Genomic DNA, 17,137 nt, shown 5'->3' with positions numbered 1-17,137 from the left:
TTTAAACATTTAATCTAGATAAATCTGAGTTAAATGTTAGATGCACATCCAATCGTTTGAGCGGAAAGTGGACGCTAATGCACGCTTTGCAGGACATGAAAGCGCCAGTGCAATCACTTGCATTTTTTTCTTAATAACAGTGGAAACCTAAAATACGCCATCATTTTTTATGCATAAAGGTAAGAGTAATACACAAAATCATTCGGAACTGCAAAAGGTCTATTTTATTTGTGTGCACTCACAATATCAACAAAACCTTGTGCTTTTGTAAAATAGCTAAAGACATGCGCTTTCTGCCGTCTCTGAATTGAGGAGGAGGGCTTCACAAAAATGATCCGAACTCAGCGAATATTTGCCTCACTTACAGGATAAATATATCTATCTATACTACTATTTACTAAAACGAAACAGTTCATGTAATAAAATCATGTGATATTGCATAAAGTTAATGTGGAATTCTGAAAGTCTGTGGCATCCAACCTGTCTTTGCATTTAACATGAAAAACGGCAATAAAAACGCAGGCTTCAACTCAGTTAAATGGCTGAATTATGCGAAAAATAAAACAATGTTGGCAAAGTTATAGGCTTGTTGGCTTTTCTGAGGTAGACTAAATGTTACTATTTTTATGACTTATTAACAAGATGTTTTACTGATGTTTTTTTAAACTCTGATTGATCGATTTCATGAGACATCGTGTTTATAATTTTTTTAACATGCATTGAAATATTTATTCATGTTTATTTCGTGCTGCAAATATTAAAAAGGAAAAGATCACTGTGTCACATGCTGCTTGATCTGAGGCGAATACAGTTATCTCACTACAAATTAAAGAGATAATGAATGGACTTGAAAACGTTAAATATTATTTCCAAGCGTTTACAGCGTAAATAAAACAGCTTGTGAATACTCACGGAACGTTATGTACTTAAGAAAAATCAACAAGTTAACCGAGTTGGAGCCCATAATGATTGGGGGCCGAACTATTTTTTTTTTTTGCATGGAACAAATAGAAACCATTACTTTTACTAATAATTCCTACAAACCATATAAGTGTGTAGATCAAATATACATATAATGTATTTAATATCTCCTGACATCATTTGTGTTCATTCAAACTCTGTAAAATATAAAAAAAAAGTGTTTTTAAACGTTTGTTTGTCTGCTCCAATGTTTACATCTGTTTATCAGCCACTTTGGAAATCAATGTCAAACTCTATTGGCCTTATTTTATCACAGCGTTTGTATGAACCTTGGAGTACTCAAACATGTGTTTGGTTTGCTATAACTGTCCTGCTCGGAAATCTGAAGCATGAGCTGAAGCATCATGGGCGACAATAAGCTCCGTCTTTTGCTGCTTTTGAGCACCATCGCCTTGTCCAGTAAGTGTCTTTAGTCAAGTCATATTTATGGACAATAGTATTATTATTCAGCTCTATTTAGTTCAAATGTTGATTCAATTCAGTGTGAATGCTGCAAAGATAATCAAATTAATATTCATTTCAAAAATTTCTTTTTTAGATGTCATGCAAATATTTGCACTGCAAAAAGTGCTTTTCATACTCAGTATTTTGTCTTGTTTTTCAGTACAAATATCTGAACTGTCTTAAATGACAGATTTATTTGAGATGCAAAATGACATAAGGACTCTCTGAAAATATCAAAATTAAGTGGAGACACTGCAGGCAAAAACAGCTTTTCATGCACCTGTCAAGTTTGAGATTTTGGGCTTTTTGGTGTTTCATAAAGTGTTTTTTCAGTCTAGTGGAAAGAAAACATCCAAAATACACTGTTAAGTGTTTCTTTTATAGCACTTTATCTATTTGTGTCAATAAATTTCAATTACAATACATATTTTTAAAGGCTGTTTTCTCAAAATGAGTTTTTTCTCCTACACTGAACCATAAATCTCCTCTTCAGTTGTAATTACACACACCAAACTTTACATTTGTAGGTTTTTACAGAGGAATTTGTTCATATATTTGCTTGATTTTATACAACATTTTTGTTGTATACAAGTATTTCTTGAATTATGGAGTGACAAAATGCGATACCCAAAATTCCACCTTTTTCAGTTTTTGTTTACTTGTTATAAATGTATTTTTTTTATTAGTTTTCAATACAACAGCAATAGCCAACAATACATTGTATGGGTCAGAATTATCAATTTTTCTTGTATGGCAAAAATCATTAAGATATTCTGTAAATGTACCGTAAATATATTAAAACTTAATTTTTAATTAGTAATATGCATTGCTAAGAACTTTATTTAGACAAATTTAAAGGCGATTTTCTCAAGATTTAGATTTTTTTGCACCCTCAGATTCCAGATTTTCAAATAGTTGTATCTCGTTGTATCAAATATTGTCCTATTCTAACAAACCATACATCAATTGAAACCTTATTTATTCAGCTTTCAGATGATCAGTTGACCCTTATGACTGTTTTTTGGTCCAAGGTCACAATTATTAGTATTACAACACACAATGAAAATAATAATAATAATAATTAATTAATAAAATACATTTAGATTAGATTAAATCTGAATTATAGAAATGCATAATGCACTTTAAAATAAATTAAGACAAAAGTGGCGGTCATTGTATTAATAGTGGAACATAATTTGTATAGACATGGGTCATAATAAGCCCCAAAATGTTTCTAGTCTCTAAAAAGATATATATTTTTTTTTTTACATTTATGTTTGTTCTATAATTCTGGTAATGTTTCTCACTGCATTGCTGATGCCATTGCAATAAAGAACTTAAACTACTGCATATTTACATTTTGGACGTTTTCAGTCCTGAATACAGTGTAATAACCTGCATTTATTTTGTATTACAGAAGCGCAGGACAAAGGAGCACCATGCTTGAGTATGTCTCTTGAAATTATTCTGCAGAATCTACATGCAAAATTACAGCCGTAATGATCTAAATGCAATATTAAATGCATGTGGGTCAAAGACGAAGAAGGGTTTAAGCATAAAAGCATAAGCATATATATTACAATGATTTCTGTTTAATTTAAATTTTTCTGAGCCAAAAAATAAATATCATTCATTTTTCCATAATTTACAAAAAGACACCCATTAAGATGTCATTCGGTGTAACAATCTTGTCAGGCATATTGACAACAAAAATCAATTTATGACATATTAAAAGACAAATTTCTTTCACCCTAAATACTAGGTTTTGCCCATTTGTCAGGAAGAATTGTTTACTCATTTAAAACACTAAAATGTAATATGCTCCCTCATTCTTTTATATATTTTAATATGTACAAGTCAGAATAAGCATGTTTAAATTTTTACATAGATATTGCATTATACTGTATTACACATATACACTATTTCAACCAATTTTTTTTTTGTCATTATTTATTTTTGATATTTATTATTTTATTCTCCAAAAACGTATTTGAAACCTGGGATCAGTCAGGTTAATGTGCTTTCTATGGACATAAAGTCACTTTTGTAAATTTCTTTAGACGTGGACATCTTAATGTCTTTGACCCATATATTTATGCACTTGATAATGTGTATTTAAAAAGTTGCTTTGCTTCTTCTAGTGGCCAAAAGATACAAACCCTTCAACAAGTATGAATACTTCTACAAGACAGAGTCCTTGAACGCTTTGAACGAGGCAGTCAACGGCCCCGGGGCCAGCTGCAAGGTACCACACGAGTTCATTTCTCTGCATCAAACATTGAACTTATTGCGGTTTTGTAAGTGATGCCGTGTGAATCTCGTATTAGGTTGAGATTGCGGTTCCTGGTATGTGCAGCTACATCTTGCGCACCACAGACTGCAAGCTGAGGGAAGCGACTGGCGTCGATGCAGATGGAAACCCAGTGTTTGAAACAGCTTCTGCCACTGAGGACTTCAAAACAGCCATGGAGAAGTAAAAGCCATAACACCATAACAACACTAGCATCCACTTTAATGGATGATCACGTTCCGTTTATTATAAGCACACACTGACTGAAGTTTTGTAGCCTGCCACTTTAAATGCACAAACTCTTCATGTCTGATTCCAGTCAGAATCTTTATATTGTTCTTCTAGGGCTGTTCAATTATTAATTCTTATGATGGCACCTGTTGTATGCATTAGCGTTCTTATTCTTCCGCTCTGAAAGTCTATGGCCCATAGAACCGCTTGTGGGAAAGTTGTATAATTTGGCACACTGATAGAGAACAGTCTCAACATTAACTATAGCAAGTTTGGAGTCTCTAACTTAAACTCTCTAGCGCCACCACTTTTCCAAAATTTCAATAATTGTATGCTAATAACTTTTGAACTGGTAAGGTCTAGAAGGATTTTTTTTTTTTTCTTTTTTTCTCTGAATCCTTGGGTCATGCCGAGTCGAATGAAGTCCAAGGTTTAGTTTTATTTTATTTTTAATAGTTCTTAAAACCTACTTTTTCGAACTCGTCCTAGATGGTTTGTCTGATTTTGACCAAAACTGGCTCAGATCATCTTCAGACCATGCTGGCAAAAAGTTGTCTAATTCAAGTTGATTAGTCAAACTGTTCTTGAATAACGCACAAATGAATTCTATGAAAAGCGCGCAACGGTTTGGCGAATTGAGACTAAACTTGGTGTGTTATAACAAGCATGGCCTGAGGCTACCTGCAGTATTTCTGTCATTAATTACTCACCCTCATGTTGCTCCGAATCTGTAAGACCTTTGTTCATATTCAGAACAAAAAATTAAGCTCTCTCCAGACAGCAAGGGTCCTTCCACATTCAAGGTCCAGAAAGTTACCACAAAACGTATTCTTGTATTCACATGGACTATTTTATCAATGTTCTTGGTATATTTCTGGGACTTGAACGTGGAAGGACCCTTGCTGTCTATGGAGAGTCAGAAAGCTCTTGGATTTCATCCAAAAAAATCTTAATTTGTGTACCAAAGAAGAACGAAGGTCTTACAGGTTTGGAAACGACATGAGGATGAGTAATTAATGACAGAATTTGTATTTTTGTATTTTGCTGTAAAACATATATGTGTCCTATTCAATTATGTATTTGCAAGAATGACTTTTATCAGTTGCTTGTTGTGGTATCAGACATATTCAACAAACTCGTCTCTCTTTGTTCAGACATCCTCTGAAGTTCACTGTTGACGGAGATAATGACATCAAGCTTTTCCCTGAGGAGGATGAGCTTATAAACATTCTCAACATCAAGAGGGGAATCATCTCTGCTCTTGCTGTCCCTGTGCTTGATGAGGATGGGAACAAAGAGATGGTCCGTAGATAAACTTCACTCTTAAATGAAAAAGATGCTCATGCCAAATCCACCTCTGACTTTGAGACTGTTTCCATTCCAGCCCACCATCTATGGTCTGTGTAAGACTGACTACGTCATGCAAACCAGCGAAGACATTACCCTCAAACGAGACCTGTCCAAATGTGACAAGTTTAGACCAATCAAGGACCACACCAGCCCTTTGGCCCTCATCACTGGCATGGTGAATTCTGATATCTAGGTTTAAAGAGTTAGTTCACCCAAAAATGATAATTCTGTCATTAATTACTCACCCTCATGTCATTCCAAACCCGTAAGACCTTAGTTCATCTTCAGAACACAACCCTCTAATAGACAGCAAGGGTCCTTCCACGTTCAAGGTTCTGAAAGGCACCAAGAACATCAACAAAATAGTCCATGTGACATCAGTTTTTCAACCGTAATTTTATGAAGCTACGACAATATTTTTGTGCACAAAAAAGTCTTTATTCAACAATTCTTCTCCTCTGCGTCACTTTGGCATCATATTAGAGAGCATCATGTAAACAAAGCATGGCACACACGTGTTATACGTCAACAGCCCCACGCGCAGACAAGGTTTACATTCTGAGGAAAGAAGAATTGTTGAATAAAGAAAAAAACACTTAACCGTGATAAGACCCTTGCTGTTTATGGAGGGTCAGAAAGCTCTCAGATTTCATCAGAAGTATCTTAATTTGTGTTCTGAAGATGAACAAAGGTCTTGCAGGTTTGGAATGACATTGGAGAGAGAGTAATTCATTACAGAATTTTCACTTTTGGGTGAACTATACCCAAAGTTTTGTGTAAAATCCCAGTGGAGACGAGTGGAGTGAGATCTCTGATGTTTTTCTTTCTCTCTTTCAAAGCACCATCCTCTTGCTCAGCTGATCAGAAGCAACCAAACCTGCACCTATAAGTTTGACAAAGAGCAGCATCACATGACATCTGGAATTTGCACCGATAGACATGTTTTTGTGCCTTTCTCATACCAGTAAGTGAAGTACATTGCTTTCCTTTATGGGTTTGATTTCCAGGGAATGCGTGAACCGATAACATGCACATCCAGAATGGATAAAAGCATCTGCCAAATGCATAAATGGTAATCACTTGGTTTGTCTCTATGGCTATTACCAGGGGAAGATATGGAGTGACCAATACTGGAAAACAGGCTTTGAATCTTTTGGGAGTTGCTAAATACAAAGACAGAGTTTTTGACCACAGTAAGAGAACCTTTTTTGGTTTGAATGTTTGTAACTTGCTTGTAATGTCAAACGAGATCCAAAAAGTACTTTTATTCCTCCAGATGTAGCCAACAAGAAACCTCTCCATCTTGACCACAGTGTAGACATGAGCCCAATCCAGGATAAAGATGCTGCTCTTGCTGTCCTAAGGGAACTTTTTGGCCTTTCCAAGACCAACGATGGACATAAAAGAGCGCACTTGGCCCACAAGCTTGTAGCTGTGATCCGCAAGATGGAGGCTGAAACCTTGACCTCTGCTGTTCCTGAGGCCCTGGAGATCTCTCGGTCTTTGACGTACCAGGCTTTGCTGCAATGTGGCACCCCAGAATGCAGCAGTGCAATCATGCAGATGTTCAGGACTTTCGATAGGTCCTCAGTTGAGATTGACGCTGCTGTATATGGCATGGGAATGATATCCCAGTCCTCCCGAGTCCTCGTGAAGGAAATGTTGGCGATGGCAAAGTTTAAGCCGAGCAAACCCATCTACTATGCTCTCAGCAATGTTGTGAGAAGGTACGGAACAAGTCATTGTATAAGTCTTTAGATTATGGTAAATCAACTAGCATCTACTAGTCGAAATTTACCAACTGGTAGTTTTTCTGTAGCTTAGAAAGTAGAGAATGTTTCCAAGAACTTGTGTTCAATTCCCAGACTCTATGAGACTGATGGAGTCACCAGTGAGATTCAAGCAGTGGCTGATTATGCCCTTGAACAGATCGGTGATTGCACGGATGACCAGGAACACGTTTTTCTTTCTCTGAGGGTATGTTTACACAATTCCTACATGCTGATAAATTAAACTTCAGAGTCCACAGCTAAGCACTATCTTCCCTAAACATCAGGTCATTGGCAATATGGTGGTTGCACTAGGAGCCGCACGCCCTGCTTTGCATTCTGCTGTTATTCAATGCATCAACCAGCAAACCGCCTCTCCTTCAGTTCAGCAGGCTGCCATCCAGGTCTACAGAAAGGTTACTGTACCCAAAGAGGTGAGCTGTTAAATACTACATGCCCACAGCTCTTGACTAGCCTGAGGTCGGCCTAAAGATCATTTCATGCCTCTTGTAGGGTCGTGAGGTGCTCATGCATGCTGTTCTGGATAGAAATGCATCTGTACAGAAGCGTGTTGCCGCTTACTTAATCTTGATGAAGAACCCTACGCCTGCTGATCTTGCTCAGTTGGCAGCAGCCGTCCATGTTGAGAAAAATCATCAGGTCAAGAGCTTCATCATCTCTCACATCACCAACATCTTGAGTTCTACATCCCTAGAGAATTTGGAGTAAGCATGGACAAGAACGTAAATAACTCAATATTCAAATTTTCTGAAGAAAATTTAATTTATCTATTTTTACTCCATAGCTTGAGGCAGATGGTTCAAGAGGCCTTTCAAGGCAATGAAATTGGAATGTTCATGGAACTCACCGAGCTCTCTCGATACTACAGACTTGGATCTTTAGAGGGAAACATGATCTTTGAATCGCCCAACGAATTGCCAAGGGAGGTCATGCTGGAGATGACCTTGAATGCTTTTGGATTTGATATGGACTTCATTGAGGTACAATCAAAGTCTAGCGTTTAGTTAATGTGCTGGGTATGAATGTAATGTCTTCCGGTCTTGCTTTTAGATTGGCATGGAGGGTAAGGGCTTTGAGCCCATCGTGGAGGCCCTCTTTGGTGACGATGGATTCTTCCCAGACACTGTCATGAAGGCCGCATTATATGCTGCTGACAACATGCCTGCCCAACTCAGTGAGGTTTTGGACAACATGCTGCCAATCATGACGAATGATAGGAAGAAAAGACAGGTATTAATTTAGTAAAATTAGCAAATGGATATACATTTTCATAGCAGGATTCCAATCTCAATTTCTGTGTGCTCCAGGCTACTCAAAACATAGTCAAAGAAATAAGTCACAATGTCAACAAGCTTATTGAGAACTTAAAAGCCCAGGATACACCTGAAGCGATGGTGTACCTCAAGCTCCTGGGTGCTGAACTGGGATATCTTGATGCAAAAGATGGCAAGATGATTTACAATCTCCTTAAGATGATCCCCACTGATGTGAGTACAGCCTTACCAGTTGCATTTATGCATGCATTTACTTAACAGTCTGAAGTCTGAATTGTCGTTTGAAACAGTTTGCTAAAAGCCTGCTTTTGAGTGTCGACAACGAGCTTTTCCTTCACTACATCTTCATGGATAATGAGTTCTATCTGCCCACTGGTGCTGGCTTTCCATTGAGAGTTGCTCTCTCTGGCACCTTTACACCTGGAATCAAAGGAGGATTGAGCTTCAATCCAGGCTTGGTAAGTCCAACACACGTTCGTCATCAGTATTTATTAGGGCTGGGCGATAAATCGAAAGCGATTATGAGGCGCGTTTAGTGAATGAAGCCGGTACTTTGATTAGTAGTAAATCTCCATCACGTGCGTTCAGCTGCGTTCAGCTGGAGTGTTCAGAGACGTAAATCACTGACAAGCTACGCCTAATCGCGCTCAAAATCGAATCGAATCGAATGCGATTTTTAGCGCGATTTGGCGTAGCTTGTCAGTGATTTACGCCTCTGAACACTCCAGCTGAACGCAGCTGAACGCACGTGATGGAGATTTACTACTAATCAAAGTACCGGCTTCATTCACTAAACGCGCCTTACAATCGCTTTCGATTTATCGCCCAGCCCTAGTATTTATCTTTCATTTATGCTGTTATCCTAAATTTTATTAATATGACTTCACCACAGAAAGAATTTGCATTCACGCTGTCTGCTGGCATTGAGTTTGTGACTGAGTTTGGGACTCACTTCCCAGACTATGTTCTCTCTGGTCTGGAGATGCACACTAACATCTATCACAAGAGTGGCTTCAGAGCGAAGCTTTTGGTGACCAACAACCAGCTCAAGCTTTCCATTCCAGCTCCTAGTGAGCCAATTGAGCTCATCAATGTGACGTAAGACATCTTGACTTGAACTAACATTAAAACTAACATTAAAAAAATACATTAAAATTGTTTTTGTTCCCCAATATACAGCAGCACTCTGGTGTCTGTTGTTGGTGCCAAGAATTTGCCCATTAATGCTAATGTAAAGTATATTCATGCAGGAGCATGTGCTCCTACTTTCCCTGGATGGAAGTACTGTATAGTCCTTGACTATCCTGATGATGCCGCCCCTTTTTTTCCTCTCAACAGTGATACCAAGTAATGGCAAACCATATGTATACTGATTTTTAAATCGTATTATTCCCAGGACAATATTTTTCATCCACCTGCATCTGTGTTTAGATTTATCATTACGCTCAACTCAATGGTTGAGGTCACGGAGTATACTGCCACCATCAACTATTTCTATGAGGATGAGGCAGACAAAATCACATTTAGTGTAAAGGCTGAAGGTACAAGACAGCTTAACAAAATAATGTTGCTGGGAAGAGAAAATCTGCATTTAAAATAAATGTCAGTTTTCATTTGATTCCTAACAGGTACGCCCTTTGAGGCCACAAGTACAGTGTTGTTGAACAGAAAGCAGCACACTGCTTCATCAGAGTTGCTCATTGCCCCTTTTCAGCTTCATTCTAAAGTTTCTGCAAAACTAAAGCATGAAGAAAAGTTGACATTGGAACTTGAGAGTGACCTAAAACTCCCAGAGACGACTTCTGTTCAAACCCTCATCCTGATATGTGGTATGTGTCCAAATATTATTTCTGTGATATGATTTAAGCAAATTATTGAGCCTATCAAATATCTCTTCAATCTCAGAGAATGAAAAGATTGAGGCTGTATTTAAGTCTTATGTCAATTCGGAGATTCAAAGAATCATTCCCAACATCGCTGGTACTAAAACCATCCGTGATATTCTGGCAAAGTCATTTGCGGTAAGAAAATGAACCTCTTTAAATTTTTTCATTAGCTTTGATAAAGGAGATATTTTTAATGAAAAAAAAGAGAAACAAATGTACATTGATATTCCAATTTGCAGATTTTGGGAGTTCCTGCCATGCCCGTGTTTGCTCTTCCAGAAAGACTCTTCCTGAATGGGTGAGTCAATGTCCACAGTATGGTGAACTTTCTGCACATAATACACAAGGGTTAAACTGTGGTGAAAATTTACCGACATGTTTTTAAACAGAGAGTTTGCTGCTAAATATCTCTTTGGCCATCCTTACCATACCATCACTTTTCCATTGCCCTTGGGTGGAAAATCCAGTAGCGATCTAAACTTTCCAAAGACCCTCTCAACACCAAATCTGATTGTACCTCATCTCGATCTGGGATTTGAAGCTACCAGCATTAATCTCCCAGAGTTCTCTATTCCTGTGAGCATGTCGCTGTTTGTGCCGACTCTTAAAATGGCAGAAATGTCCGGAAAACTAAGCAGCAACTTCTACAACTTAGAAGCAGCTGTGTCTGCCAACAGAGCTGCAGATCTATGTTATTCCGTTAAAGTTGAAGTCACTGGAACAAGTCCCATTGACCTCATATCCCTAAAGGTTCAAGGTAAAAAAAAAATATGGATTGCATGTACATAATTTGAATTATTTTTTATTGATTCATTTTTATTTCCTGCACAGGGTCTGCCCTAGTTGAGCCCACACCTGGTAATTCTCTCATGGCAAATGTAAAAACAGTAATTCAGCACAAGGTTTTTGATGCCACCATCAGTGTTGAAGAGGAGGTGAAGCTTGCTGACAAACTTAGTTTGAAATCCAAAAGCAAGCTTGATGTAACTACCCACATTGGAGTGCAACTTTCGCTTGAGCATAATGGAACGTTTGAAGTTGATGACGAGGAGATCTCTGGGGATGGAAGACTGGAAGGATCCTTCGAGGCTGGTTCAGTCAGCGGTTCAGGAATCCTAACACAATCAGTCTCTCTACTCCCATCTAGACCAGAGGCAAAGTTTGATTCTTCATTGAAAGTAGACTCAACACTACTTAAGGCTCGAAACTCCTTTGCTTTAGCCATTGCCAATGGAGAACTGACAATTCTATCCAACACTGGGGCATTTGACGACCATCTAACAAACATTGCTAATATCACGTTCAAGGATTTCCAGCTTGCTCTAAATTCTCATACAAAAGCAGAGTCATTTGGCCTGAAGATTCAAAACATGGCTGAGACCAGAGCTGGCGCTGAAGCGGTCAGAATTAGGATTGAGACCTCTACTGACATCTCTGAAGAACGTATGCACTCCCTGCTGACAGGAGTATTGGACATCAATGGTATAGCTATTCACAATGATGCCTCCGCTAAGCTCATGGGACACACAGCTGCCCACAAAGCCAATATGAATCTCAATAAAGATGGCCTAAGCACCAGTGGCACAACCTCACTGCAAAGTGCCTTCACTATGGAAGATCTTAGGCAAACCTTTGAGATCAACTACAAAAATCTAAGTGGCACTGCTCAGTGCAAAACAATTGGAAATATCATGGGAACACACATTAATCACAACACTGAACTGGAGATTGCTAAACTTTCTGGTAGAATCAAGAATCATGTACGTTTCAACTCTGAGGTGTTTAATGTTGAAACCAACACTTATGGTACAACTACTCCATTCAGTTTCAATTTCGATGCCTCTGCTAATGGCAAAAATGACATATACCTCTATGGACACAGTAATTGTCAGTTTAATGCAAAAGTTCTAATGAAAGTAGAACCACAATCCATTTCTCACTCTCATGAATTTGAGAGCTCAACCCTCATTGACGTAGACAGAGTCTACATCAAATCAGATTTTGAGAGCAAGTCTGACACTCTGCTGATCCCATCTGAACAAAAGATTAAAATAACTGTTAAAACTATTGTGAATGACCATGCTATCAATCAGGAAATCAGTAGTTACAATACTCCAGCACGCCTTGGGCTGAAAGGATCCGGAAAGGTGCACACCAATTTGTTCAACACTGCCAATATGGCTTACCAGGACTTTGCGGTCTCTGGCTTCCTAAAGTATGATAAAAGCAGTGCAAGACATTCGGTTAGCTTGCCTTTCGTTGATGGTTTGCTTCTAGTTCCTGACCACATCAGAATGACATTTGTTAACATGGTTGACACCTTGAGGAATTACATCAACAGAGAAGGGATTGCCTCCAAAATTCAAAACTTATCTCAGATTGTTAGAGACTTTGTCACTAACCCGAACTTTGAGAGAAGAGTGGTGCAGCTGAAACATGCCTTGATAGCTCGATCCCAGGAGTATGCGTTAAAGCTGGAAAATCTGGCAGCCTCTCGAATTGGTGCATTTACAAAACTAGTGAGTGTTACAGGCAACTGTTTGGCGGAGGCATTGGATCATTTGAAGGAACTACCGAAGCACTTAAGTTCTTTGATATTTTCTATTACTGAGGATGTAAAAGTATTTCTTAGCTCAATCAGCAGCCAAAGTTATACAAAGCTGAATGAGATCTTCCCTCCTGCCAATGCTGCGAACAAGCTTGCCAGTCCTTTTCAGATTCCTACTGTGCCAACTTTCAGAAAGCTGCACAGTGAGGTCAGATTTAGCAGCCCTGTATACAACGTCAGAACCACAGCGGAGTTCAAGAACACCTCAGAGAGACACCCTGTGTTCATGGCTTTTGTTAACTTTAAAGGAACCTCTCCAAAACATAACATTCTGAATTACAATGTAGATTCCACTACTCAGATATCTATGCCTGAGATGAGTCCTGTAATCGTGTCTGAAACTCTCAAGTTAACACACATTTATTTGACTTCAGATCAACAGGCGTCATTGACCCTGAATAGATCTGCCAATGCTAATTCCTCATCTTTCTCTCTTGAAACATCATACAAGCACCAGGTGAACATTCCCTCACAGTCTCTGACTGGTGAAGTCACCCTGATTCAGAAGGCTACAGCTTTCCACGATAGTCCTGCAATCACCTTGACAGTTGAAAATGAAGGAGCTGGCAAATTTACTGTTGGTGACTTCTCTGAGGAAGCCACCCACATGAGTGACCTGCATTTTAACATGGGCCTTAGCACCGCCAAGCTGACTTTTACTGGCCGCACTGATGGTGCATTTCTGCAGATGAAGATGAAGGCGAACGCTGACGCAGTCGCTCTAAGCCACCTTGAATTCAATGCAAGTGTTGAAACGCAGTCACCGTTTATCAACAACAGCTTGCTGGTGGCTTCTGGAAAGGCTTGTTTGGGCGACATGAGTATGGACATTAAGTTAGCCCATGACACTGAGCTTGTTGGACCTGTCAGTGGCATCCTTGCCAATGCTGCAAACATTGTGACTTGTCCTTGGTCAGTTTATATTGGCTTTCACAACAAGGGTAATGCCAAGATCAAGTCTTTGTTAACCACGGTTGATCTCCAAAATGACTACACTGTTATCTTCGACCCTAATGTACATGAAATCAGTTCTGTGGCATTTGCATCTTTCAACCATTACAACTACAGCCATAACTTCACAGCCAACAATAAAGTAGCAGATATGGGTATTTACGCTGTTGTGAATAGCGTGGCCAGCTTTGAGTTCTTAACTGCTGCAGAAATGTTTGTGCCAGCCATTTTTAGAATAAACGAGCTGAACCTGAATGATAATGCCGGCCTGTGGTATGACTTGACCACAAATGACCAACTCATTTACCTAGATGCACAACTTGTCTACCAGAAGAGTGGGTTGCCTTCTTTATTAGGCAACCTGGTCTCTGAGGTGTATTTTGAGTCTTCTATTCTCAATATCAGCACTAATGCAGGGATTTATCCGAAGGATTACTTGATGCGTATTAGTGCCAAAACTGCCTCTGTGTTTCAGGAATTAAATTCCAAGCTTAATGGATCCACTAACCTGACCACAAAAAGTGGACTGAAACTGGCCTCCTCATTGTTTTTGGAGAATTTCCACATTGAAGGTAATCATGACAGCACTTTGACTTTGGAAGACAACTTTGAGGCTGTATTGTCTGTAGACACAGTTGCAAAGATTCATATGACAAGCTTCGCCGTAAACGCCACTCATCAACTTTCTGCTGACACCAAGGCCCAGCCAAAGGCAGAATCAAACTTAAAGATTGAGTACTCCTTCGATCAACCGGACTCAGAAGCTGCCGGACATGGAGATGCTAAGAATACCTTGAAGCTGGATGCAACTCTTTCCCATCTAACCGTTGAGTCTGTAAGCCAAATCACCTCCGATTCTACATCCCCTGATGGTGTCACAATTAAGGGAACACTGGATAATGAAGCTAACATCTCTATGAAAATTAATGGTCTGAAATCCAATCTAAAGACCACTGGAAACGGATGCTTTGGTTTTAGATATTCCAAGTTGTGGTTTGACGTTAATGATCGGCTGACCTTGGAGGGAGATCTTGAGCGTATGTATTCTTTGCTAGAAATTGATTCAAACTATACGTATAGTGATAATGGTGGGGATTTTGAGATTGCGATTAACCACACTGCTCGTGGTAAAACGGATCTTGCTCCCCTGAGTACCCTCATGGCTGCTATAGATATGTTCTTGGCTCAACCACCTTTTGAAGATGGCAATTTTAGAATTACAGCAAGCAGTTTTCCACCAAATGGACAAATGGTCAAATCCGAGACGTACACTCGCTGGTTCAATTCAAGCACAGCAATATCTGGAATGCAAGTTGGTGAAAAATCTAATATAATGTCTGTGTTAGGGTGCTCTTACAATTTCACTTCTCCATCTATGCTTCTGGAGTATCAGGGTGAATTGACTATAATTCCAGTTTACCACAAATTAGTGTAAATTATTGTTGAAAAGAACAAGAGTTTCCCTTATAATCAGAGGAGCAGAGCCAGAAAAATGTTAAAAGTCATTCTCAAGCACAATGATGTAAGCATATTTGTTGTGAAGTTAGTGATTAAAGCCCTGAAATATTGCTAGTCCCAATTAACAATAAATGGACCCTGTTACTTGACATACTATACTCAGCTCTTGGTCTGCTTCATTGAAAAAATGTACATTAAATTTTTGAATATGTTTTGTATTTTGTGTTGTTCATTGTTTACTTACACACAGTTAACTAGTTATTTAAAATGTCTTAGTCCAGTGAGATAATATCAACTAACATTTTCGAAGAAAGCAATCCTTTCCAGGTCAAAACGACTACAACACAACATGAGGGTTAAATGCGGGTGATTAAAACCATCCAGATACAGAACAGAACAGAAACAGAAAAATTATTTTTCAGCATTTTGGCTATTTAAAATTTGTTATTGTAGTATTATTAGACATTATTAAACAGGTTTTCTTATTCAAGAACAAAATTCTCCTCACCTGAAGGAGCACAGGAACAGAGCGTCCAACGGTTTTGCAACGGTTATGCGTTTAAATATTTATGACGTAATACAAAATCAGTCTATCAAATGAAGAGTCTCGATCTATTAATGCATATACTTTATTATTATTATTATTACTGTTTAAGATGACCGAATTGTCCAATGTTTTATTTCTGTGCCGTACTTTTGTTGCACATAAAGAAACGTTTAGCGTAAAATCGTTAAGAAATCATAAGTGATTTAAGTTATGATTTCACAAAAAACCAATAGGAGGCAGTACAAAGCTTACTTAGAAAATACAAAAATATAAGAGTTGTCTTCATACTTTTAGATCTTTTCTGAACACGGTCATTGTTTCTAAATAATTTATGAAATAGAAAAGTAATTTTAAGCCATACCATGCTATTTCATGTAACGTTAAGGCTATGCACCTTAATTATCCGTGGTTATTGTCCCTTGGTTATCTTTTATCAAGTCCATTCAAACATAACTATGTTTGATTTCTTTTGAATAAATATTTAATTTAAATCTAAGAAATCTTATATACACACAACAAAAATATAAATGCCAAAAAAAGTACATAATGGGCGTAACGTTACCATCAGACTGTAATATAATATCAACTAACATTTTCGAAGAAAGCAATCCTTTCCAGGTCAAAACGACTACTACACAACATGAGTTAAATGCGGGTGACTAAAACCATCCAGATACAGAACAGAACAGAAACAGAAAAATTATTTTTCAGTATTTTGGCTATTTAAAATTTGTTATTGTAGTAGTATTATTAGACATTATTAAACAAGTTTTCTTATTCAAGAACAAAATTCTCCTCACCTGAAGGAGCACAGGAACAGAGCGTCCAACGGTTTTTGCAACGGTTATGCGTTTAAATATTTAAATATTTATGACGTAATACAAAATTTATTATTATGATTATTATTATTACTATTTAAGATGACCGAATTGTCCAATGTTTTATTTCTGTGCCGTACTTTTGTTGCACATAAAGAAACGTTTAGCGTAAAATCGTTAAGAAATCATAAGTGATTTAAGTTATGATTTCACAAAAAACCAATAGGAGGCAGTATGTACAAAGCTTGCTTAGAAAATACAAAAATATAAGAGTTGTCTTCATGCTTTTAGATTTTTTTTCTGAACACGGTCATTGTTTCTAAATAATTAATGAAATAGAAAAATAATTTTAAGCCATACCATGCTATTTCATGTAAGGCTATGCACCTTAATTATCCGTGGTTATTGTCCCTTGGTTATCTTTTATCAAGTCCATTCAAACATAACTATGTTTGATTTCTTTTGAATAAATATTTAATTTTAATCTAAGAAATCATATATACACACAA

General features: G+C 37.9%; 1 protein-coding gene across 1 annotated transcript; it reads left to right on the top strand.

Moving 5' to 3' along the window:
* Positions 1 to 1,325: 1,325 nt before the first annotated feature.
* Positions 1,326 to 15,376, top strand: apobb.2 (apolipoprotein Bb, tandem duplicate 2). Its single transcript, XM_073852854.1, has 24 exons — positions 1,326 to 1,380; positions 2,843 to 2,872; positions 3,567 to 3,670; positions 3,753 to 3,898; positions 5,101 to 5,248; positions 5,331 to 5,471; positions 6,136 to 6,260; positions 6,404 to 6,489; positions 6,573 to 7,023; positions 7,162 to 7,273; positions 7,353 to 7,499; positions 7,579 to 7,790; positions 7,871 to 8,066; positions 8,137 to 8,316; positions 8,394 to 8,573; positions 8,651 to 8,818; positions 9,253 to 9,458; positions 9,540 to 9,707; positions 9,792 to 9,901; positions 9,989 to 10,189; positions 10,266 to 10,381; positions 10,486 to 10,544; positions 10,636 to 11,003; positions 11,078 to 15,376. Exons 1-24 carry the CDS (start codon positions 1,326 to 1,328, stop codon positions 15,238 to 15,240), a joined length of 7,872 nt encoding a protein of 2,623 aa, XP_073708955.1. The 3' UTR covers positions 15,241 to 15,376.
* Positions 15,377 to 17,137: the final 1,761 nt, after the last annotated feature.

The sequence above is a fragment of the Garra rufa genome, chromosome 13 (assembly GCF_049309525.1).
Source record: "Garra rufa chromosome 13, GarRuf1.0, whole genome shotgun sequence".
NCBI lineage: Eukaryota > Metazoa > Chordata > Actinopteri > Cypriniformes > Cyprinidae > Garra > Garra rufa.
The sequence above is the reverse complement of the archived record's forward strand: the minus strand, read 5'-3'. Positions and strand labels throughout refer to the sequence as shown.

Excerpts from the sequence above, each read along its gene's own strand:
- apobb.2 (XM_073852854.1), top strand. The coding sequence starts at position 1,326 with ATGGGCGACAATAAGCTCCGTCTTTTGCTGCTTTTGAGCACCATCGCC. Across the intron at positions 6,261-6,403 it reads TTTGTGCCTTTCTCATACCA|GGGAAGATATGGAGTGACCA; the intron begins GTAAGTGAAGTA and ends GGCTATTACCAG. Across the intron at positions 8,317-8,393 it reads ATGATAGGAAGAAAAGACAG|GCTACTCAAAACATAGTCAA; the intron begins GTATTAATTTAG and ends TGTGTGCTCCAG.